Source organism: Myxine glutinosa, chromosome 12, assembly GCF_964187855.1.
Source record: "Myxine glutinosa chromosome 12, kmMyxGlut1.1, whole genome shotgun sequence".
In the NCBI taxonomy this organism is placed as follows: domain Eukaryota; kingdom Metazoa; phylum Chordata; class Myxini; order Myxiniformes; family Myxinidae; genus Myxine; species Myxine glutinosa.
The window spans coordinates 88,484,388-88,509,361 of record NC_136272.1 but is presented as its reverse complement, the minus strand read 5'-3'; the positions used below and the strand labels follow the sequence as shown (position 1 = coordinate 88,509,361).

Here is a 24,974-nt window from a genome sequence, read left to right as displayed (position 1 = left end):
GAAGAGGCGTTTCAAGTCTCTCGGTTCCGCCAAGCCCAGAAAGAACAAGGGGCTTAATCCCCCCTTGGTGAGGGTAAGAAGGGCGGCAGAGAACCGTAACAGTATTATTGCAACCGTGTATTTCTGCGTTTAGAAAAACGTGTTAAAAATGCATCTTTTTGGCTACATTCACCACTAAAAGGTCACGAAAATTGCACAGAATACCTCTCGTTTACACTTCGATGTCTGAGATCAGGTCAGGTATGGGAGCATGCGCCGGAGCAGCGCATCACCGCATCCACTTTCCGATGGTACTCTGGGTGCCTCTGTCTGGCCATCCCCCAGGGCTGATGCCTGGCCCATTCCTATCTCCTTGAGATGCCTATCAACTTGCTGCAACCACGAAGCATGTGGTCGGCCCGTTGGCTTCCTCAACTCACAAAGCTCCCTTGCTGAGAGTATCTGGTGAGCTGGATCAGCGTCCGGAAAGCGAGCCACATGTCCATACAGCCGCAGCTGACACTCACGGACCATACAGGAAACAAATCTTATCCGAGTCTCTCTCAGCAACCGCTCGTTGGATACAAAGTCTGACCAGCGATAGCCAAGGATTCTTCGAAGAGACTTAGTTCCAAAGGAGTCAAGTCTCATTCTTGAGCCCTTGGTAAGGATCCAAGTCTCGCATCTGCAGAGGAAGACTGGAAGCACCAAGGACTTAAAGACTGACTTTCGTCCTCCTGCATAGATACCGACAGCGCCACACCCCATGATCCAGTGAATCCATGACTCCCCAGGCCCGACACAGACGTCTATCAACCTCTAACTCACAACATGCGGAGACATGAATAACACTGCCAAGGTAAGTGAATCTCTTTGTGACCTCAGCATCCTCACCACAAACAGGCACAGACAAGACAGCAGCATCCAATATGTCATTGAAAGCCTGGATCTTGGTTTTGACCCAGGAAATCCATAATCCCAGAAGCTCCGCCTCCTCATTCAGTGGCTGGAAGGCCCCCATAAGAATATCCAGCATCTCCGCAAAGATGACTGCATCATCTGCGAAATAAAGCTCAGAAATCTTGACACTCCCAAACAATGCACCGCAGCCTGACTTCTCCGACATCCTCCCCAGAATCCAGTCAATACAAGCACTGATGAAAGTGGGAGCCAGTGCACACCCCTGCCGAACTCCAGTAACAACTGGAAATAAGTCAGAGATGGAGCCACCACACCTCACAGCACTCTCAGTACCAGAGAATAGTTCAGAGATCAGATTTATCAGTGTTGGTGTCACCCCACGAAGACCAAAAGACCTCCAGATGGCATCCCGCTCGCTCGGTGAGGACCAGAAGCGCAAGGATACAGTTAATCATTGACCTCTTTGGTGTAAAGCCCGACTGCTCTCGTCGCTTGTGCTCGAGCAGATGGCGGCGAACCCTCTCAAGAATGATCCAAGCAAAGACTTTGTCCAGCACCGAGAGTAGCGTCACCCCTCGGTAGTTGTTGCAGTCCTGGTGATCACCCTTCCCTTTCCAGAGGGGGACAACAAGGCCCCTCTTCCAGTCAGTTGGGATGATGCCTGCTTTCCAAACAGAGCACAGAACTGCATGCAATGACTCAAGTACAGCATTTTCACCAGTCTTGAGAAGCTCAGCACGGAAGCCACAAATCCCAGGAGCTTTGCCCCCTTTCACCGGTTCACGGCCAGCTGTGTTTCCACAAGTGAAGGCAGTTCACAGTTAATTGGGGGGGGGGGGGGGGGGCAGCATTTGGGATAGCAACACCCCTGACATCTGGGGTGTTTTTGTGATCAGCCAGTTATTTATATGGTGGGTATTTTCTATTTGTAAACTAATTTTCACGCAAAGGTAAAGAGAGTGCAAGGTTACACATGCTGAAGAAGTTGCCGGATTTGGAAAGTTGCAGGATTATAGAAACTAGAAACAACCACTCCGTAAGAAGGGAATGTGAGGATGGGGGGGTGGGGTGGGGGGGGGAGGGATATGTGAATATGTGTAAGATATGTGTTGTGAATATGGTGATGGAGGAACGAGACGAGAGGAACACGAGATTTTACAAACACTATGTCTGGTAATCTCCACAATCCGCTTCAACAGAACAAAAGAGCACCCTGACCTCGGATGTCAAAACCTTGGAAAATCCTTACAATTCAAAGAACGGATGAAAGTTAGAGACTGCCGACAAAATAGATAGAAGCACCAGGAAAAATCGCCGACGAGCCTGAAGTCGGGAAGACCCAGATCCAAAACATTTTGAAAATCCAAAACATTTTGAAAACGAAAGTCAAAGTTATACAGGATTACAACAACGTGCCGGCCGATCACAAGAGACAACAGAGATGTTCAACTAAATGCCCGCTGCAAACATATCAACATTACCGGGCCGCTGCTGCAAGAGCAGGGCTTAAAATTGTCATGTTCCTGGCGATAAAAATCTCTCCAAGGAACGGATAGATAAGCCAATAGCGAGCTTTCAACTCCGAGGCGACTGATCAAATGCGGATTTTACTATACACAAAGAATTAAGTTAAGCACCCCTACACAACGAATTAAGGTAAGCACCCCCTAATATATATTCTTTGTGTATATGTATACATTGGCATATATTCTAAGGTATGTGAGATCAAATAATGATTGGTATGACATTAGCAATTATCCATTGATGAAATGCAGATGAGTGCACTCGTAGGGTTGAGTTGGGTTGAGTAGTGATCCGATCACGTGGGTCCTACACACGTTATTGACGCAAAGATCGCTAGAGGTCTTCTCAGAACAATGACTGTACGTTAGAAAACATAAACGTCATCCACACTGTCCGTGATGGACCTATAGCTCCATACTTAAATTGAGGTGAAAATATGCCTAAAATTCCCAAAAAATTTCACCTTAAATTATTCAGAATAAAATAATGAAAACGGCATGATTGTTATGTTTTTATGTGACCATAATATCACTTCTCCAGAAAATATAGCAATATCATGGGTATATTACACTGTTTTGACGACAACAAACTTGTAATGTGCGAGGTTGTAAAAAAACGGGGGGGGTGCTTAACTTAATTCTTTGTGTATATATGCGGCGGAGGAAGAAAGAGAAGGGGAAAACTGAAGCGCTTACCTGTGCTCCCGCCGGCAGTTCCCGAACCTGCCGAAAATAAACTCAAACGAACTGGTTTAAAAATGTACAAAAATAAACAGGTTTATTAAAACAGAATGCCGGGACAATGAAAAGCGCAACGATAAATAAATTTCCTATCGGTGGTATGGAGCGCTGCCGCACACAGAACCAAACAGACAAAAGGGTTGAAAGAACTGGAAAATAATGGCGTGATTTATGTGGTGGACTTAACTCAATCAGCTGGTCTCGTCAGTCCGCGAACGGGTCCCGGAGGTCCGTGCGCGGGAACATGCCTTGGCGCGAAGTCCGTGCGTGGATCCAGGCCTCAAGGCGCCCTCGTTCTTTATGCCGCACCTCGTCACGCTGCAGCCCAGCAGCGCTCGTCCACGCGTTGTTCCTGCCTGGAAAACTGCAGCTCTCCATCCGCGGCTCTTCCGCCTCACGTCCACCAGCAAAGTCTCGCAATGCGACGTTTACATGAACAAGCCGACTTGCAGCGAGCAAGCACAACCGTCCACTTTGACATCCAGCACGAGAAGCCAGATGTCCGTGCGCGCCAACCAGTTTACACGCCATCCTCTGATTCCCCGGTGCTTCTCTTCCAATCAGCCAAATGCTTCCCACTCGTCCTTCCCTCCACCAATCAGTGAGTCCCTTCTTACTCCGGCCTTCCTTGTCAATCAAGAGCCCTGGCCAATCACGGCTACTCGGGGCATGTCCTCGGCCTGCTTGAGCTATGTGTGCCTGCCAAGTCGGGATTGTCAGCCCTAGTGCTTGATGCCTGGCTTCCGGTAGGTTTTATTATTAGGGCGTTTAAATGTGGGATTCTGGCCCGACGTGTGGTGCGGTGCCAAAAGAGACAAAGGGGTAAATCACATAGGGAACGACGTAGAAGGAATTACTTAACCTAATCCCCGAGCTAAATAACATGCCCCACCCCCTCGTGAAGGGGACAAATATACAACTTCATCCGACATTCGGGCTAAACAGGTCCTCTACTTATTACATGGTGGTGGTTATTCTTCTTCATGCCAGTCAGATTATGCTACCGACACAAATCTACCTGGTCTAAAGCCATCTCCACCCCACCGACATAACAATATCAACATTACTTACTTGTTTACTTACAAACAGGTCACTTCATTCCCATACTCTGGTCGGCTCAGTGCACTCCCACTCATCGTCCCAGCGCACCTGGTCACAGCAACGCACACGATCGCACCTCCTGTCTGCTAACCCTGGCGAAATCACCTGAGTTCATCCCCACCGTACAAAGCAACATCAAGCTCACCCTGTTCAATACCCGGTCTTCAACAACAAAAGCCTCATCCTGAACGACTACATTCTGGAAAATAAACTGGACTTTCTCTGTCTCACTGAAACCTGGCAACAACCACTGGACTACTTCTCACTCAACCTCACTACACCCAATGGATATTCTTACATCAATAAACCACGCTCGGAGGGCCGCGGTGGTGGAATTGCCGTAATTCACCGACAGGACATCAAGACCAGCCTCATCTCCATCTCATCTGCTCCATCATTTGAACACCTGGCTTTTAAACTCTCTGGTCACACGCAGTCAGTCATGGCTGTCGTCTACCACCCTCCCAAACCACACCCATCATTCCTGTCTGACTTCTCCTACTTTCTGACCCAGCTCTGTTCCCTCTCCCCCTCAATCCTCCTCCTCAGTGATTTCAATATCCACATGGACTCCACTGACTCCACAATAACCACTGACTTCACTCATTTACTCACCTGCTTTAACCTCGCTCAACATGTCAACTTTCCTACCCATAACCGTGGGCACATTCTGGACCTTGTCTGCTCTACTGGATTAATTTTGCACCATCTCTCTGGCTCCGATATCACCCTCTCTGACCACTTAGCCATCACTATGACCATCAACATCCCCACCCCAGCACCAAGGCATTATCGCACTATCAACTTCCGTAAGCTAAACGCTCTTTCACCTACCTCATTCTCATCCACCCCCTCTGAAAAAATGTCCACTTCTCCCTTCGTTGACCTCCACACCCCTTCTGACCTCACTGGCTATGACAACCACACTCTCTCCTCCTGCCTTGACCAGCTTGCACCTATAAAAACCAAAACAGTTTCTTTCACCCATTCTGCTCCCTGGTTTACCCCTGAACTCCGCCTGATGAAAATTCGTGCTCGCCAACTTGAAAGACTCTGCAATAAAACAGGTCTCACAATTCACTCCCAAGCCTACAAGGACCACCTACATCACGACAAAGATGCCCTCTCCCGCACCGCCTACTACTCTCAAATTATCCACTCTGGCTCTGGAAACCCAAAAGCACTCTTCTCTACAATAAACAAACTCCTCAGCCCCCTGGACACCACCACCCAGTCATTCACAGTAGACAACTGCATCTCGTTCCTTTCATTCTTCCAAAGCAAAATTGACAACATCGACAGCAGCTTAACCACCACTGCACCTGCTCCCCCTCAAACCACCTGCCCCCCCTTATCCTGCCAACCCCTGTCTCAGTTCTCCCCAGTCTCCCCTACTGACCTCTCTGAACTCCTCATAGGAATGAAAACTGCTACCTGCACTCTTGACCCCATCCCCTCCAGCTTTGTCAAGGCCTCCCTTCCTGCTCTCTCTCCACTTATCACTGCAACAATGAACTCCTCCCTGTCTACAGGCATTATCCCACCATCCCTCAAAATTGCTGCTGTTACCCCCATTCTGAAAAAACCTGGACTCAACCCTGACACCCTAAACAACTTTAGACCCATCTCCAACCTACCCTTTCTGTCAAAAGTTTTGGAACGCGCTGTAGCCACTCAACTCAAACATCACCTCTCTGCCAATAACCTGTATGAAACATTCCAATCCGGATTCCGCTCCAACCACAGTACTGAAACTGCTCTCCTCAAAATCACCAACGACCTTCTCCTCTCCTCTGACGCTGGCAACCTCAACATTCTCATCCTCCTCGACCTCAGCGCCGCCTTTGACACCATCAATCACACCATCCTCCTCACCCGACTTGAAACCACCGTTAACATTACCGGCACTGCCCTCTCTTGGATCAAATCATACCTCTCCGACAGACGTCAGTTCATCTCCATCAATAACTGCAAATCCCCCACTGCTCCCCTCCCCCAAGGTTCAGTTCTTGGCCCCCTCCTCTTCATCCTGTACCTGTCCCCCCTTGGTCACTTAATCCGCCGTCATGGTCTCCAATTCCACTGCTTCGCCGATGACATCCAGCTTTTCATCTCCACCAAGTGCATCTCCACCGCCACCCACTCTATCCTGACAAACTGCATCACTGAAATAAAATCCTGGCTTCAAATCAACTTCCTCAAACTTAACTATGTTAAATCTGAAATAATCATCATTGGCCCAAAAACGCTCACCAAATCCACCCATAACTTTGCCCTCAACATCGACGGTTTCCCAGTATCCACCTCCCCTCACATCCGGAATCTTGGCATCATCTTTGACCAAACCCCCTCCTTCGACAAATACACTAACTAAACAGATCACAAAGACAGCCTTCTTTCACCTGAAAAACATCGCCCGTCTCCGTCCATCCCTCTACTCCACAGCTGCAGAAACCCTCATCCACGCCTTCATCACCTCCTGTCTGGACTACTGCAACAGCCTCCTCTATGGTTCACCCTCAATAATCACCAATAAACTCCAATACATTCAGAACTCCGCTGCCCGTCTACTCACCCATTCCCGGACCCATGACCACATCACCCCCGTCCTTTACAAGCTTCACTGGCTCCCCATCCCCCAGAGAATCCAGTATAAAATCCTCCTCTTGACCTACAAAGCCCTCCATAACCTGGCCCCATCCTACCTGGCTGACCTCCTCTCCAGACACACTCCCACCCGCAACCTCCGCTCTCTGCTGGTACTAACCTCCTGACCCCCCACGCGGACCAAATTCAGATCCTGGGGGGACAGGGCCTTCTCCATCGCTGCTCCCACCCTCTGGAACTCACGACCTCACACCATCAGAGACTCCTCCTCACTCACCACATTCAAAACATCACTCAAGACCCACCTGTTCAACACTGCATTCAACATTTAACCCACAGCATTTAACCCCTGACTATCTCTTCTCCTTCTCCTTCCTTTTGCTTTGATTAATTTACCTATTGATTTTTGTCTTTTTGCACTTTTTTTTTTTGTACTCTGTCAAAGCGCCTTTGGGCTTCTTGAAAAGCGCTATATAAAAGAAATGTATTATTAGGTTTACTCTCCATAAATGGAGAGTAACCTATTATTACTGCTAGAGTTTTTCTTATTATTGTTATTCTTCCGCCCTATTTTGCACCTCCGAAAACTTCATAATTAATGTTCTCAGCAACCGCTGGTCGGATTGACAGGAAATTTTCATCAAATGATCCTCTCGGCTCCTAGAATTTTTTCATGCTAATTATGACGTCATAGGTCACGTGGTGTGGGCGCCATCTTGTAAAACAAATTCAACTTTTCCCCTCTATCTCCGCAACGGCTCAATGGAAAAATTTGAGGAATGGCTCATTCTAAAGAACTCTTCAATGGGAACAAAAGACATGTGTATCGAGTATATTAAAAATGCTAACGTTAAGAGGTAAGAATTCGTCAAACAAAAAATTTTCTCCCCCGAAAATGGGATTTTTTCCCCAGATGCTTCGTTAAAAAAAACTCAGAATGCGAAAATTTTCGAAGTCATACGTCACATGGTTCGGCCGCCATCTTGTTTTCCGTGAAAAAACACAAAAACCCTTTTTCTCCGCAACGGCTGAACGGATCGAGCCCAAACTTGGCATGCATATTCGCATACCCATGACGAACAAAAAAGTCAGCGAGCACGACGTCATCCGACACGTGGTTTCAGAGTTATGACGTTTTAAAATTTCAAACTAGGAATGGAATCACCTCCATAATGTGTGGAGATATCGAGTGGAAACTTTACACAAATGTTCCTCATGGGGGGATGTTTCATCGTTACTTGAGACGTTTTGATAAGTCACATGGTTTGGCCGCAATAAATAATGGAAGTTTAAATTTTAAAAAGCTTGTAACTCTTGAACCACTGCATGGATCGACTTGAATTTTTAATGCAATGTGGCTCTCATCAAGCGAAACAAGTGTGCAAACTTTCAAGATGATTGGATGTACGGTCACGAAGCTATAAGTCTTTATTGTTGAAAGAAGAAGAAACACACCATTTTGTCTTTCCAGAACGTGCTCACGATAACGCGATCTCCCGCGGTCATTTGAACTTCAAAAAAAATTATAATTGCAGATTTGTCAATAGATGAGGCATATTAACAAACGAATGAAACAGATTTGCTCAAATTCTGACTATTTTTAACTCGATCGTATTTCACTGAAAGTAAGCCCATCAAGGCGCGTACGTAATACACGAAAATACAGTGGCCCATTTGCGCATGTGCAAACATCCATCCACATATTACGTACGCGTCCACACGTGACCTTGCGCTCCAGCGCGACCATTTGCGCATGCACGATTTTTTCAGCGTGTAAGTGCTTCGTTGCACCACCTGCGCATGCGCAGGGTTGGCGGGATTGATGCATTAGAATGTTTGGTGCTGTGCGAGAAGGAAATGGCTGTCATGGTCGTAATTAGTCTTGAAATTTGCGCAAATAAATGCCCTACACGATGCCGTTTATTTCGTCAAGATCCATCCAGCCGATCTGAAGTTATATGAAGAAATGCATTTACGTCGTGACGTCATCACGCGATTTTCGAATGCAGACGTCTTTTCGGAAATTAAATAAAGATAGAAATCGAAATGAATCATGTCCGCGATCTGCGCATGCGCGGTTTTCTCAGTCGCTTTTCAGTGGCATCGCAGTGCAACCCATCTGCGCATGCGCCAGCTATTGAAAATTGGGTCGCCACTGCAAAATCCAAGATGGCCACCACCATGTATGTCTGAACCTTGCAACCTGCATATCTTGAAAAATAAGCAAAGTAGCAACTTCTAATTTGGTGTGTGGGTGTATCTAGGCACAAGGAAGAACGCTATCGAAAATTGGGTCGCCACGTCAAAATCCAAGATGGCCGCCACCATATATATGTCTGACCTTGCAACCTGCATATCCTGAAAAATAAGCGAAGTAGCAACGTCTAATTTGGTGTGTGGGTGTACCTAGGCACAAGGAAGAACGCTATCGAAAATTGGGTCGCCACGTCAAAATCCAAGATGGCCGCCACCATATATATGTCTGAACCTTGTGAGCGGAATATCTTGAAAAATAAGCAAAGCACCAACTTCTAATTTGGTGTGTGGGTGTATCTAGGCATAAGGAAGAACGCTATCGTAAATTGGGTCGCCACGTCAAAATCCAAGATGGCCGCCACCATATCTATGTCTGAACTTTGTGAGCGGAATATCTTGAAAAATAAGCAAAGAACCAACTTCTAATTTGGTGCGTGGGTGTATCTAGGCATAAGGAAGAACGCTATTGAAAATTGGGTCACCACGTCAAATCCAAGATGGCCACCACCATATATATGTCTGACATTGCAACCTGCATATCTTGAAAAATAAGCGTGTGTGTGTGTGGGGGGAGGGGTGTGCGGGTGTTTGTGTGTGTGTGTGCATGTGTGTTAGGCTTGGGGGGGGGTGGGGGGATGTGTGCATGTGTTTGTGTGTGTGTTAGGGGTGGGGGGGGGGGGTATGTGTGTGTGTTTGTGTGTGTGTGTGTTGGGGGTGGGAGGGATGTGTGCATGTGTGTGTGTTAGGGGTGGGGGGATATGTGTGTGTGTGTGTGTGTGTGTGTGTGTGTGTGTGTGTGTGTGTGTGTGTGTGTGTGTGTGTGTGTGTGGGGGGTGGGGGTGGGAGGACGTGTGCATGTGTTTGTGTGTGTGTATGTGTGTGTATGTGGGTGGGGGGTAGGGGGAATGTGTGTGTGTGTGGGGATGTGTGTGTGTGGGGGGGGGGGGGGGGGGGGTGTGGGGGTATGTGTCAGGGGATGTGTGTGTGGGATGTGTCTTGGGGGGTGGGGGGAGGGGGTTGTGCATTTGTCTGGATATGTGTGTGCGTGTGGGGGGAGGTGTGTGCGCGTGTTTGTGTGTGTGTGTGTGTGGATATGTGTGTGTGTGTGTGTGTGTTGGGGGTGGGGTGTATGTGTGTGTGTGTGTAGGGGGGATGTGTGTGTGTGGGGGTGGAGGGATGTGTGTGTGTAGGTGGGGGGGGGGGGGTTGGTGTGTGTGTGTGTGACGTGTGTGTGTTTGGGGGGAGGGGTGTGGGTGGGGGTAGGGGGGATGTGTGTGTGTATGTGTGTGTGTTGTGTGTGTGCGTGTGTGTGTGTGTGTGTTGGGGGTGGGGGGATGTATGCGTGTGTTTGTGTGTGTGTTAGGGGTGGGGGGATATGTGTGTGTGTGTGTGTGTAGGTGGGGGGGGGGGGGTTGGTGTGTGTGTGTGTGTGTTTAGAGGGGTGTGCGTATGGGGGGAGGGGTGTGTTAGGGGTGGGGGGATTTGTGTGTGCATGTGTGTGTGTTGGGGTGGGGGGGGGGGGGGGTGTAGAGATGTGTGCGTGTGTTTGTGTGTGTGTGTGTATGTGGGGGAGGGGGTGGGGTGGAAGGGGATGTGCGTTTGTGTGGATATGTGTGGGTGTGTGGAGGGAGGGGTGTGGGGGTGTTTGTGTGTGGGTGTGTGTGTGGATATGTGTGTTTGTGTGTGGGTGTGGATGTGTGTGTGTGTGTGTGTGTGTTGGGGGTGGGGTGTGTTTGTGTATGTGGAGGGGGGGGGGGGGGTTGGTGTGTGTGTGTGTGTGTGTGGAGGGGTGTGCGTGTGGGGGGAGGGGTGTGGGTGTGTGTGTGGGAGGGGGTAGGGGGGATGTGTGTGTGTGTGTGTGTGTGTGTGTGTGTGTGTGTGTGTGTGTGTGTGTGTGTGTGTGTGTGTGTGTGTCGGGGTTGTATCCAAGGGGGTTGTGTCAAAGCATGTCCAATGAAAGTGGGGTTGTATCACAAGTGGGGTTGTATCAAAAGTGGGGTTCTATCAAAAGTGGGGTTGTATCAAAAGTGGGGTTGTATCAACAGTGGGGTTGCATCAAAAGTGGGTGCGAGTAAACCGGTCATCACTGCCAGCAGTTTTAAAGTGGCAGTTCTAGTTATTATTATTATTATTATTACCAGGCCGCTACTGCAAGAGTAGGGTTTAAAATTGCTCCCGATTTGGGAAATTCAACCTTCGAGACCTCAAATCCGTGGTTGGAGAGCTTCCATCGGTGGCACAACATGGCATTCAGGAAAATGAGTCGAGAATTAGGTGACGTGAACAGTGCTGCTGTTGACGATTGAAAGGCAAAGTTACCGGACATTTGTAAGAACTATCCACTTGGGGATATTTTTAACATGGATGAAACGGGACTCTTTTTACGGGATACACAGAGAACACATTTCATGCAAAGGGCACCAGTGCTTACAGCCAGTGCTTACAAAAACAAACAATTGCTTTTTGTGATTGTGATTGTGCTTTATCCGCTGGAAGTACATCAAACTGGAATAAATATTCTTTTATTGCACCATTTTTTGGCTGTGTCTATTATTTTTTTTAAATCTCTTTTAAGTGGCCATCTGTCTTAAGCGGTCACTTTCACCATTTCCCTTTGGTGGTTGCTTAAAGCAGTTTTGACTGTAATGTTGTTACGTTGTTCAATGAAAGGTTGAACAACTCAATATGGATCCATGCGATTTTATTCCCAACCACAAATCTTTACTTGGAATTGCTGGCGAAGGCCACGGGTAGAGCACAGCCAAACAATGCCATATTTACACTGAACTTCTGGAAAGAACTAAAGTGACCAAGGCACAGCTACGATTCAAACACCACTGCTTCCTAAATCCCTCTGCTTCAGACCCCACATGCTGGGTTTGAAAGCAAGGCAGCTAATACAAGCAACAGGATGGAAATTCTTCCATTTATTGTTTTTTTTTTTTGGATACAGAGTCAAGGCTCGTGTAAGGGCAAAAGCATTACACATAAGAACAGGCACAGACCTTGTATTGAGCAGTCTTGAGAAGGACTTGGTGCAAGACAACTCCTCTGTATTTAAGGTTGTTTTTTTTATCCAATATGTCTGCCAGACCAGTGACTGATGATGTCACTTTTATCAAACTATATTTCCCATGGGTAGTTGATTAATTAGTTAAAGATTTGCATTGATCGGTCACATGTTTCGGCCGCCATATTTGTTTTGACACAAAAGCCTTAAAAAAACACAAACAAATCCTGGTGAGGGTCTGCGATCTCTGATTGCTCTTTCTTGTTTTCCATGTCGAGGTTTCCGAGATATTGAGGTGCAAAGTTTTTTGTTTTTTCCAAGATGGCACCTGTACTACGTGACCTATACAACACAACAACAACATGCATTTTAAGGCCATTTTACCTGCTAGAGTGGGGGTTAGCCTTGCGGTCCCCATGACAATCTTCTCCATTTTGCCCTATTTTCTGCATCTCTCCTTGTTAACCCCCTTGCCCGCATTTCTTCTTCCACCATCTTTAGCCAAGTCTTTCTCGGTCTTCCCCGTCCTCTACTTGCTTCTACATTCATTTCCATCACTCTTCTCAACCAGTCACTTTCAGCCTTCCTCAACACATGACCAAACCATCTCAACCTGTTCCTCTTCACAGCATCAATCACAGGCTCTATTCCCATCATCTTTCGCAATTCATCATTTGTCTTCCTCTCTCTCAACGATACTCTGCACATCCACCGAACCATTCACATTTCCACCCTTTCCAGCCTTCGTTGCTGCTCTACGTTGCTGTTTTATACTTCTCCCTCCCCTCTTTCTGTCTTCTGCCAACTCCTCTCCAGCCTTGCTCTCCCAGCTCTCTCTGTACTCTGTACCCCAAATATTCCTGCAGGTCGCACAAGATCTGCCAGCAACCCTCTTATGATTAAACTGCCAAAATCAAGACTATCTATTCACCTTCACTCTTTCATTCCTCTTTGCTTCCGCCTCTGGAACAAACTCCCTCACTCTCTTCAATCCCACTCCACCCTCCAGGTCTTTAAAACAGCTGTTCACCACCATCTCTTATCTTCCCCCATCCAAAACCTTGATCTTTTCTACCCCCGCTAATTTCACCCCAATTCCACTTTTTTGAAATACCAACTTCTGTCCTGGAAGTCCTTGGTGTCCTTGTGTTTTATACTTCTCCCTCCACCGCCCCCCCCCCCTTCCCATGCCTCCTCCCCCCCGGCCCTCTCCCTTCCACACATCTCCCTGGTCTCGGATGTTGTGTTTGTGTGCTTCCCCTTCTCTCCCCATCTTGTCTTCCGCTCCCTCTTTTTGGGTATTTTATTTGTCTGGTTGATTTGTTTGTGAAGTAAATGTTATCTCTTTCACGAGCCTCGATTCAGTATACAAAAATATATATATATATTACCCATGTCTCGCTCCCATAAATCACAACACTTCTCACACATGCAGCATACACCTTTCCCATCAGCTTCAACGACACTCCCCTCCTCATCAGCACGCCACCCAGTTCCCAAAACCTATTCCATGCGCATCTCACTCTTGCAACCGTTGCCGAGTCTGATCCACCTTCTCCAAATTATGACCTCCAAATTATGGTCTCCAAACGTGACCTATGATGTCATAATTATCATTAAAAAAAATTATATGGGAGGCACTCATATGGTGAAGGTTTCGTGTCCATCGGACCAACAGTTGCTATAAAAAAACCACCGTTTAGAGGCCATTTTAGAGGTTTAGAGGCTATGAAAGAAAAATTTTCATTACTTATCGAATTAAGCATTGTACTTGTTGAATTATGAAGTCATAATGAAGGCACCGATGACATCATCATTAACATATCTTATTCCCCATGGGGAGTACTTGACAATGAGCCATGTTTCAATTTTTTCCATGGAGCAAGGTCGAAGATATAGAGGGGCAAAGTTTTTCGGTTTTTGCAAGATGGCGCCTTTACCGCTGAACTATGACGCCTTATGAGTCCCCTACCGGTGTACACCGGAGGGGACTATAGGTTTGCACGCCGTCCCTCTGTCCGTCAGTCCGTCACACAAAGAACAGCTTTCTGGACTTTTTTTTTCTAAACTCTTGATGCTAATGATTTCAAACTTGGTACATGGTTTCCTCATGATAAGTTACAGATCAAGTTCGAACTTCACGACGTTTCGATCGTTTTTGACAAAGTTATGGCACTTTGAACTTTGGTAATTTCCCCAACAGTTTTCCGGACTATAATTTGGAGTGCGGTAAGTCAAAGCTGTTAATATTCCTTGTTTCAACTCCAATTTACATTCTGTTTCCACTTTTAGTGAGAAGTTGTGGTCTGTACAACCATTCATAAACTTTATTTGGTGTAAATCGGATAATTTTTAGCCGAGTTACCTCAGACGGTGAGTTGGTAATTATATAATCCACACAGTGCAATACGTGCAGGCTACTCCACGGAGCGACCTTGCGGGCTTATTTTAACTCTGATTTACATTATTTTTCCCCTTTTAGTGAGAGGTAGGGGTCTGTGCAACCATTCATGAACTTTATTTGGTGCAAATCGGATAATTTTTAGCCGAGTTACCTCAGACAGTAAGTTGGTAATTATATAATTCAAGCAGTTTTCCAGACGACAGACTGCCGGTAGGGGACATGCATTGCAGCGCAATACTCAGAATGCTTGTTATCATTAAAATATTCCACAGGAGGAGGCGCTCCTATGGTGAAAATTCCGTGTCAATCGGTCCAAGAATTGCAGAGAAAAAAATTCATGCTGATCGAATCAAGCGTTGTACTTGCCAAATGATGACGTCATTATTACGGTACTGATGACATCATTAACATATCTTATTCCCCAAGGAGAGTGCTTGACATTGAGCCATATTTCAATTTTTTTTCCATGGAGTGGTTTCGGAGATATGGAGGTGCAACTTTTTTCGATTTTTCCAAGACGGCACTTGCACCACGTGACCAATCACGTCATAATTATCATTAGAACAATTCTACAGGAAGAGCCACTCATATTCTGAAAATTTCGTGTTCATCGGACAAACAATTGCAGAGGAAAAAATATTTTTCATAGTGATCAGAACAAGCGTTGTACTTGTCAAATTATGATTGTCATAATCGGGACACCAATGACATAATCATTAACATATCTTATTCCCCATGGGGTGTACTTGACAATGAGCTATGTTTCAATTTTTTTCCATTAAGCGGTTTGGGAGATATAGAGGTGCAACGTTTTTCCAAGATTGTGGCCGGACTACGTGACCTATGACGTCATAATAAGCAAAAGAAATCTACAGACAGAGGCGCTCCGACGGTAAAATTTCATGTCAATCGGACCAACCATTGCAGAGAAAATGAAATTTAAAAATGCAGACACGGCACACGGCACACGTACGCAACCGATTGCTTAACTCCGCTTCTCGAGCGCAGGGTAATAAATAAAAGGCAACTGGCTTTGGAGAGACAGTGAGAGTGTGCGATTTGTCAAGATTGAAAGACACGTTCCACTTGTTTGACCAGTTTGTGATTTTATCCAGGTCTGCAGAGAGTGAAGAGGCTGCTGCCTGCCAATCTGAGGGATGAGGAATGGAGCAGCAGAGAGTGGAGTCATCAGCAAAGAGATAGAGAGGATTTTCCAGAGTCGGAGAGATCATTGATGAAGACCAGAAATAGCACAGGGCCCAGAACACTGCCTTGGGGAACTCCAGCCTGAACAGGAAGGGGGAGATGAGAGAAATCCATTCAGAGCCACACGTTGACTACGACCAGAGGAAGTTGCTAAGCCATGTGTGGAGGTTTCCACGGATACCATAGGAGGAGAGTTTGGTGAGCAGGGTGTGGTGCCACACGTATCGAAGGCATGAGATATGTAAAGTGAGACAGCTCTGACCCTCTGTCAAGGGAGATTTGCATACATCGGCCTGTCATTATTGCCTCACAAATCTTACGGACCAGTTACTATGGGCATCCGATACAATTCACCTTTGACTTCCAAGTGTGCGACAAGCATGAATACAATGAAGAGGGCACACGTTCACAAAAAAAACAACAGAATATCGGCGGGGAAGCCCCATCAGAACAAGTTCACTGCTTTGAGAGTTAAATCTGGGTGTGCCACAAGTCCCATCCAGGACGCAGGTCCAATTCAGAACCAAAGGATGATTAACCTTCCAAGTAAATGGTACACAGAAACCGAAATGGGTCGATGACATAAAGGCCTCAACTTGAGTTGCAGTGTAAAAGCCTAAACTTGAATCTGGGTATTCCAAATAACCTCATTGTATCCCGGGTCGATTTTGCCATCATGGAACTCTGACAACACCAACAACGAGGTGAGATCATGTGAGGCTGCTGGTTTACTCCGTCCTCTGCACCTGGCTTGCAACAAATGTAATTTGAACTGGGTACAATGACGATCCTTGCACACGAGCTACCGAAGATAGACGACACGACGATCGTGCAAGCAGACAAAAGACATGCAACTGTGTTCGTATAACGCATATCATGAAAGGATGGAAGATATGTTGGTGGAGACACCCACCGTAGCCTATAGCCTCTGATCAAACTAAAAAGGAGGAAAGCATGTTGAACTCGCTGATCGTTGACATTAAAAGAACAGGTAGACGGCTACTCAATACAAACTGATTGATATACAGCAGCAATAGAGTTGCCTCCAGGGCATACGGGCAGCCTAAAGTACACAACAACACAACAACAACATGCATTTTAAAGGCCATTTTCCCTGCTAGAGCAGGGGTTAGCCTTGTGGTCCCCATGACAATCTTCTCCATTTTGCCCTATTTTCTGCATCTCTCCTTGTTAACCCCCTTTCCCGCATTTCTTCTTCCACCATCTTCAGCCAAGTCTTTCTCGGTCTTCCCCGTCTTCTACTTCCTTCTACATTCATTTCCATCACTCTTCTCAACCAGTCACTTTCATCCTTCCTCAACACATGACCAAACCATCTCAACCTGTTCCTCTTCACAGCATCAATCACAGGCTCTATTCCCATCATCTTTTGCAATTCATCATTTGTCTTCCTCTCTCTCAACGATACTCCGCACATCCGTCGAACCATTCGCATTTCCACCCTTTCCAACCTTCCTTGGTGCTCTACGTTCATTACCCATGTCTCGCTCCCATAAATCATAACACTTCTCACACATGCAGCATACACCTTTCCCTTCAGCTTCAACGACACTCCCCTCATTGTCAGCACGCCAATCAATTCCCGAAACTTCTTCCATGCACATCTCACTCGAGCAACCGTTGCCGAGTCTGATCCACCTTCTCCATTCAGCATGTCTCCGAGGTAGCAAAATGTTTTCACACCTTCCAGCTTCACGCCGTCTCCAAGATCCAACTCAACATTTCCTCCATCTGCAGCTCCCTCTGTGCACACCTTACATTTGAATGTAGCTGCCACACTGGTAAATGACCCTCTCAGACCACTACATTTTTGATGAACCCACTCAGCGCACATTGTACACTGAATGGAGTTCACTCCGACACCCTTCCTACACACAGCACAGGGCCACTTCCCATTTCTTTCCACCTCACCACATGCTTTACCACTTGCCATCGCCTTCGTCTTTCCGATATTCACCTCCAGACCTTTTGTCTCCATACATTCCTTCCACGTGTTCATCTTTTCCTTCAGTCCATCCATACTTTCCGCAATCAACACCAGATCATCTGCATTCAACAACTCCCACGGTAATCCCTCCTTTACGTTCTGAGCCAGCACCTCCATCATACCTACAAATAGAAGTGGACTGAGTACCGACCCCTGATGCACTCCCACCTTCACCTCAAACTCACCACTGTTCCCGTCCTATGTCCTTACAGCTGTGCGCGCTCTTTTGTACATTGCCATCACTACTCTGATCAACCATTCCTCCACTCCTAACTTCCTCAATGCCCATGTCAATACTTTGCGTGGAAAGTACACAAGCCTAAAGTACACAAGAAAGGAATTTCACTGAGACTCATTACCCTGCTTTACCAGCATTACCCACTCAGTGGGGTTAAGCGATCAGTAGCGTGTGTATGTACACATGTCTGCATTTTAAAAATTCATTTTCGCGGCAAGCATTGGTACGATTGAGACAAAAGCTTGCACCGTAAAAGCGCCTCCTCCTGTATAATTTTTTAGTGATAATTAGGACGTCATAGGCCATGTGGATGGACAGTCATGGTCAGGACCTCCTTCATGTGCCAACGGTTTACACCATCTTGGAAAAACGTTGCACCTCTACATCTCCGAAACCGCTCGATGGAAAAAATTGAAACATGGCTCATTGTCAAGTACTCCCCATGGGGAATAACATATGTCAATGATGATATTGGTGCCTTCATTATAACGTCATAATTTGAAAAGTTCAATGCTTGATCCAATCAGCATGAAAAAAAAAATTCTCTGCAACTGTTACTCCGATGGACACAAAATTTTCACCATAGGAGCGCTTCCTCCTGTAGAAATGTTAATGATAATTATGATGTCATGGGTCACGTGGTACAGGGGCCATCTTGGAAAAACGATGCACCTCCACATCCCCAAAACCACTCCATGGAAAAAGTTGAAACGTGGCTCATTGTCAAGCACTCTGCATGGAGAATAAGTGTTGTTAATGATGATGTCATTCGTATCCTTGTTCACCAAAGCGAAGGTGTCGAGGTGGCTGGACATCGCTTGGTAAAGGATGATTGTTGGAAATCGGCTGGGGGCATGTTAAACACGACAGATGCATCAAATGCTCAGCGCTTGCCTTTCCTCAACTTCTATTGTTTTTACGTGGAGTATATTACAAATAGGTATTTAGTACCACCATGGACTCCTCTGTGTCTGCTGTGGTTGTGAATATGGTGATGGAGGAATTGGAGGAACGTACTATCCCATCCGTCACAGCATGGACATATTTGTTCTTGGTTCCAGCAAGGAGGTTGACACTGTCCATGAGGCTATTTGAAAACCCTTTCCTTCCATCAGGTTCAACTACAAAGGATCCCTCTCTTTCTGAGACACCATCGTGATGAGGGTTCCCAAAGGTTTTAACATTGCAGTTTACAGGCCATTGGCAAATCATAGTTTGATCAGAGGCTATAAGCTACGGTAGAAGTCTCCACCAACATATCTTCCATTATAAATTATGTATTATACGAACACACTCACATTGGCCATTGCCTGGATATTGACTCTTGCCAACCCATGGACCACATATTCAAAGAATCTGAAGCCTGAAGACCAATGGCTGGCTCCACAGACAGATTGTTAACAAAATGGGAAGCAATCTTGGTGGCCCCAAAAAACAGGGTTGGTCACAGCAACCAAAAGGTTTTTGTGTTTTGCCTTTTGTGCCAGATGTGTCATAAAGGATAGACACAGTGTTGAAATCAGCAGGTGTGAGAGTAAATTTCAAACTTGTACTTACCATGAGGGAGGCATTGATGAAGGTCAAGGACAAGCTACGACAAGGAATGATCGGGTAAGGGTGGGCTATATGGTTCCCTGTGGTTGCGGGGCAGAATGTGTTGGAGAGACAGAAATAACTTTTGGCCAACAGCAATAAACATCACAAGGCCTTCAAATGTAACTATTCTAGGAGGTCTGACATTGGCATGGGCTGAAGGCTGGCCATGTTCTCCTACGGAAGTGTCAGCATTTTGGGTGCGAACCCGAAAAATGGCAAAAGACGGATTTTGGAAACATTTCATGCAGACGAAACAATCACATCGCTCACGGAGAAGGTTGTGGATGCGCCACTAGTGTTTTATCCACTTATGCAAAAATGTACCAGGGATGATCCTAGATGTAAAAGAGGGAAACAAATATAATGAATATATATATATAACCACCTTTAGAGGCCATTTTTCCCGTGAAGGCCATTTTAGAGGCCATTTTCGGGAACCGTGGTTGTTGTTGTTTTTTGGTCCCCTTTTTGAAGCAATGTTTTACGGCCGGATGCCCTTCCTGACGCCAACCCTTTTTGCCGCCTTTAACGACAAACAGGGAAATTTTTGGATAAAGGGGAATATAACTGAATATAATGCATAACACAGTTTGGCTTTACTTTTTCTTTTTTAAGTTCATCCCCAACCATACCTCCAAATCTCATAACCCCTCCCCCCCCCCCCCAACCCCCCCACCACAACCTCTGTTGGTTCAGGCCACTACAAATTATGTTTGTATTGCATCAATGTGCCAACGGTTTAAAGGCATGAGTTTGAATTTATGCGGCACGGCTTTGAGTGGTGTGTCCAGCTTGATCCGACCTAACCCTCCTTTGGATTGATAAAGGGGTTTTAGAATTATTTTCTTCACTCCCGAGAAAGGTCAGCTGAGGCACATTGTATTGCATCTTGCTGACCAAAATATTTTCATTCGTTGTTCATTGAAAGATTGGAGAACTCAACATGAATACACACACTTACTTTTAAATTAAAAGCAACCTCCATGCACACAAAGTTGCAGCTTAAGTGGAAAATATGAGAATTGGTGAAAGCGGACCACATAGCCCACAATGAGTTGTTCAGTTTCAAATTCGTGGGAGTCTACTATACAAAGCACAAAATTTGTAGAAAAATACAAGAGAATAAGATAATGGACAAGAGTTTGTTTCATACAGTCCTACCTTGTGAAGCTGGCCCATCAAAGAGAATACTAAGTTGTGCTTATTTTCAAGCTGCGAGATGATTACAAATGCGTCTTTCACATTCTGAGCCCGTTCCTCTTGTGTAATTAAGGGCTCCGTCGATGAATCAGAATGAACCGTCTCCTGCCCTTGCCTCAGCAGAAGGCTTTCAATGTAATCTTTCAGGGCAGAGTCGCAGTCAACTTCAAAAGTTCTGCAAGGTGGACCAAGTCATCATCAAATATCTGAATCATCATTCAATAGTGGCAAATTATAGGCAAAAGAAAAACGAATACCAAACCCTCAAACCTGCAAAATTGTATGAGCATAGTGGAGTCTAAACCACGAGAGGCCACCATGTCTGGGATGAGTGCCGCTTTGGCGGAAGGAGCTGCCCGGAACACTGAGTGAAAAGAGACCTAAAACACAAATGGGAATACCATGAAAAGAAGCGAGGATGCAAGCAAGTAATCAACATTTAAAATAAAACCTAAATTTGCTTAATTATCACCTCTGCCACTGAAGGTGGACAGAGTTGATGTTTTCGTGTCTGTCTGTGAGCAGAATATCACAAAAAGTTGTGGATGGAATCAGACGAAATTTAGTGGACAAGTTGAGTGTGTGACAAGGACAAATCGATTGCATGTGGATCTTCACCAAAATCTAATAGTTTTAAAGCGATTCTTCACTATTGATTGAGTGATGGGGCCGAAAACAATACATAACACGGCATTTCAAGAAGTTGTATTGTGGATTTTGACAAATCTTGGTGGATGAGTTGGTTAGATGACGAGAACAAGCCAATTCGATTTTAGTTCAGGTAAGCAAGTTCAGGTAAGCAACTATCCCTGGTGTTGGGCTAGCGGCTAGGGTGCCGGCTTAGGATCCAAGGATCCTGGGTTTGAATCCCGGTCGATCGCTGAATTAACGCCAGGGGGGTTGACTCAGCCTGTCATCCTTCCGAGGTCGGCTAATTGAGTACCAGTTCACTGGTAATTCCCTGTTTGTCGTTAAAGGCGGCAAAAAGGGTTGGCGTCAGGAAGGGCATCCGGCCGTAAAACATTGCTTCAAATAGGGGACCGAAAAACAACAACAACCACGGTTCCCGAAAAAGGCCAACCCCCGCTTTGCGGGGAAAAATGGCCTCTAAAGGTGGTTTTAAGCAGATCCCACCTATCAGTGGAATACAAAACGTTAACTGTTCAGCCAAGCGGAGGTATGCTCTCTACCTTGTGCCGTTCTAGTTCTTCATTTTATGGCCAAATAGACATTTGAATGTGATTTAAAAAAAACACTTTCCTGAAACGTTCCCTGGTCTTGTTGAACAGATGAATTTGCAATGGGAAGAAAAATGTCAATTTTGAATTCAAATATGTACAAAGCAAATAGTGATTACCCTCACCAAAGCAAAGAGTACTGTATTGCATTTGGGTCTGTTTGTCTGTCTGTTTGCCACACAGAATGTGCTAACGTAGGCCACAAATGCCACTGAGTGGTAGCCAGTAGTACACATTCTATTTTTACAACCAGCACCTCCATAAAGTATATACAATTACAATGCGAGTATGTCCATAAAGTATGCGCAATTGGAATGCGAGTATGTCTTTAAAGTACATACAATTGGAATGAAGGTATGTTTATAAAGTATTGTTATGAATTTGGTAGAGCAACATCTAGAGCTAGGTAGATCTGAATAGGTAGGTATTCGACTGTCGTGACAGGGACTCTACATGTAATAAGTTCTTGATGTTGAGGCGTTTGTCGGGGTAAGATGTATGATTGTGGATCTACCTGGAGATTCGAGTGTTAAGTAGTGAGGGATTAAAGGTAACGCCCCTGTGAGTCTCACCTAGTAGTCAAACCTTTGTCCATTATGGCACTGCAGACCACATAAACATTAGATAGGTCACTAGCGCAACATTAAATAATTCCTTTCCCTGACAATGACTTCGGAACAAACGGACAGGAAACCAGGCTAGGACACTGCCAATGATGGCCGCAGCCAGCTACACCTCCGCTGGGCCTCGAGTGCCACGCGCTATCACAACACGACAGGCCTGTGATTCGGTGGAGAGCACTGATTGGGTGGCGCACCAAGGGACGTGACGTCACCAGCGAGGTTATTTAAGGGAGCGCCGAACGCTCTCTTGCTCTTGTTCTCTTGCCTCTCTGGCGTCTGGCAGTGCAGCTTTTGGTCTCTTGTGGTTCATGCTTTTAGTTGCGCAGCAGTTGAGAAGAGTTCTGCAGAAGAGTTGGCTGCCAGCACTCCCGCAGAGAGTTCACTTAAGTTGAGCCGGAGGAGTTGAGTTGAGACCAGTCCCGGAGCGAGTTGGAGGGACGAGACGTGCAGTCACACCTGCGTTCTTCCCGTTCCTGTCTTTTCGTGCTTCGTGTGGGGATCGATCTTGGGTGAAGCCGCTGGCTTGCGTTGGGTGCCTTGGAGATTGGTGCACCGACCTCGTGGGCGGCGAGAGGATCGGAGCTTGGAGAAGGCCTGGTGGCGGCTGAGCGCGGCCGTGTTACAAGAAGACGACAGAGACAGATAAGCCCGGGCTCCGCGTACACTGTACACGACGTGACGTGTTTCTTTTGTAATTCATAATCTCCCTCGTATCATGTTTGATATCTGTTGTATGTGGGATCCCAATTTAGGCTTCTGATTAGAGTTATTACCGGCGCGGGCTTTTTCACTGTCTTTACTTTTCATTAATAAATCCTTGTATTATTTTCTGTATATATCTGAACGCAGTTTCCTGGGTGTCTGATTTTAATAGATAAGGCGGCGGCGGTGGAGCTTTGCTGTGTCCGCCATTCCGCGCGTTTAACTTTAAGTGTTTGATTTGGAATCCGCATCCGCATTGAGTTTTCGCCTCGGGAGTTAAAGCCTCGCAATTGGCCATCCGCAACTGCGGTGTTAATCGCGGTTGCGTGACAGTATGTACAAATATTAAGTGTTTATAAAGTATTGTTACGTTTATGGAGGAAGGGTTGGGTCAGAGATTATCTTAGAACAGATAGAACTCTTTTGAGTAGTATGGTCTGTCTACAATTTAGAAGCCAATCTCAATGTAACAAGTGGGGTCACATCAGCTGAAGGATTGATTGTCTGCGATTGTGTATCATATTGAGGATGGTGGATGGTATTTGTAAGACAGCAAGGGTTAAATTTAAGGAACCATGTGTAAAACCTCCTGTAACCACCATCCTACCATGTCCTACCATTGACACTATAAACATAGCTTCGCAACATGTTCCACCATTCCCACTGTATACATAGCTCTGCAGCATGCCCCAGCATTCTCAATATAAACATAGCTTCACATCATGTCCTACCATTCACACTATAAACATAGCTTTGCGGCATTTCCCAGCATTCCCACTGTAAACATAACTTCAAGGCATGTCCCACCATTACCACGATAAATATAGCTTCACGGCATGTCCCACCATTACCACGATAAACATAGCTTCACGGCATGTCCCACCAGCTGCCTAACATGTCATCCCCGACGATTTACTGTACAGAATGAAAACACTCCACTGCATCTTTTAGTGCGAATACCAACTGCTCAATATGGTATAATCTGAGCTGTTACACAATGAAAATGCTTCACCGCATCTATTACCAGCTGCCCCAGCTGCCGAATACTGCATCACCCAATAACAACCCCCACAAAGAAGGGGCAGAATACTCACGCTCCCATAACTAACCACAATGCCCACATGATTACTTATGTCTACCGTTTCAATCCTTTTTAGACATTTTAAGACCGTTTAGACCCCTTTGACCTTTTAAGACCCTTTAGACACTCGAGACCATGTGTGGGCATCCCATTGGCAAATGGCCATGTGTGGCCATTTCACAAAAATATGTGACCAACTCATAGAATCAGATAGTGTTTTTTAGCTGGATTACAAGGATTACGATGTGTCATGTGACCTCACAATATGCAAACAAATGCAGGTGATTTGTGCCCTGAGAGCACAAATATGTGGGATCGATTTGCTCAACACTTTCCTGGAGGTAGTGGAAAATTTGGCCTGTATTTGACAAAGTTTGTTTCAGCCACAATAGATGGGGCACCAACAATGACTGGCAACAAAATCAGGTTTATTGCGCTTCTGTACAAGTACTTGAAAATTATTGGCAGCATTGTTTCCAGTACCTGCCATCCTTCCACTGCAAACTTCACCACAAAAGTCGCTGTGTACAAATAGCGGGG

General features: G+C 45.9%; 1 protein-coding gene across 2 annotated transcripts in view; it reads right to left on the bottom strand.

Moving 5' to 3' along the window:
- The window catches only part of KNTC1 (kinetochore associated 1), a 390,864-nt gene that overhangs the window by 97,176 nt on the left and 268,714 nt on the right, over positions 1-24,974 (bottom strand). For both annotated transcript variants that reach the window (XM_078766073.1, XM_078766075.1), the window contains exons 43-44: positions 21,061-21,170; positions 20,752-20,965 (exon numbers count right to left, since the gene is read on the bottom strand). In XM_078766073.1, coding sequence (XP_078622199.1) covers positions 20,752-20,965; positions 21,061-21,170 — 324 coding nt within the window. The remainder of the gene's footprint in view (positions 1-20,751; positions 20,966-21,060; positions 21,171-24,974) is intronic.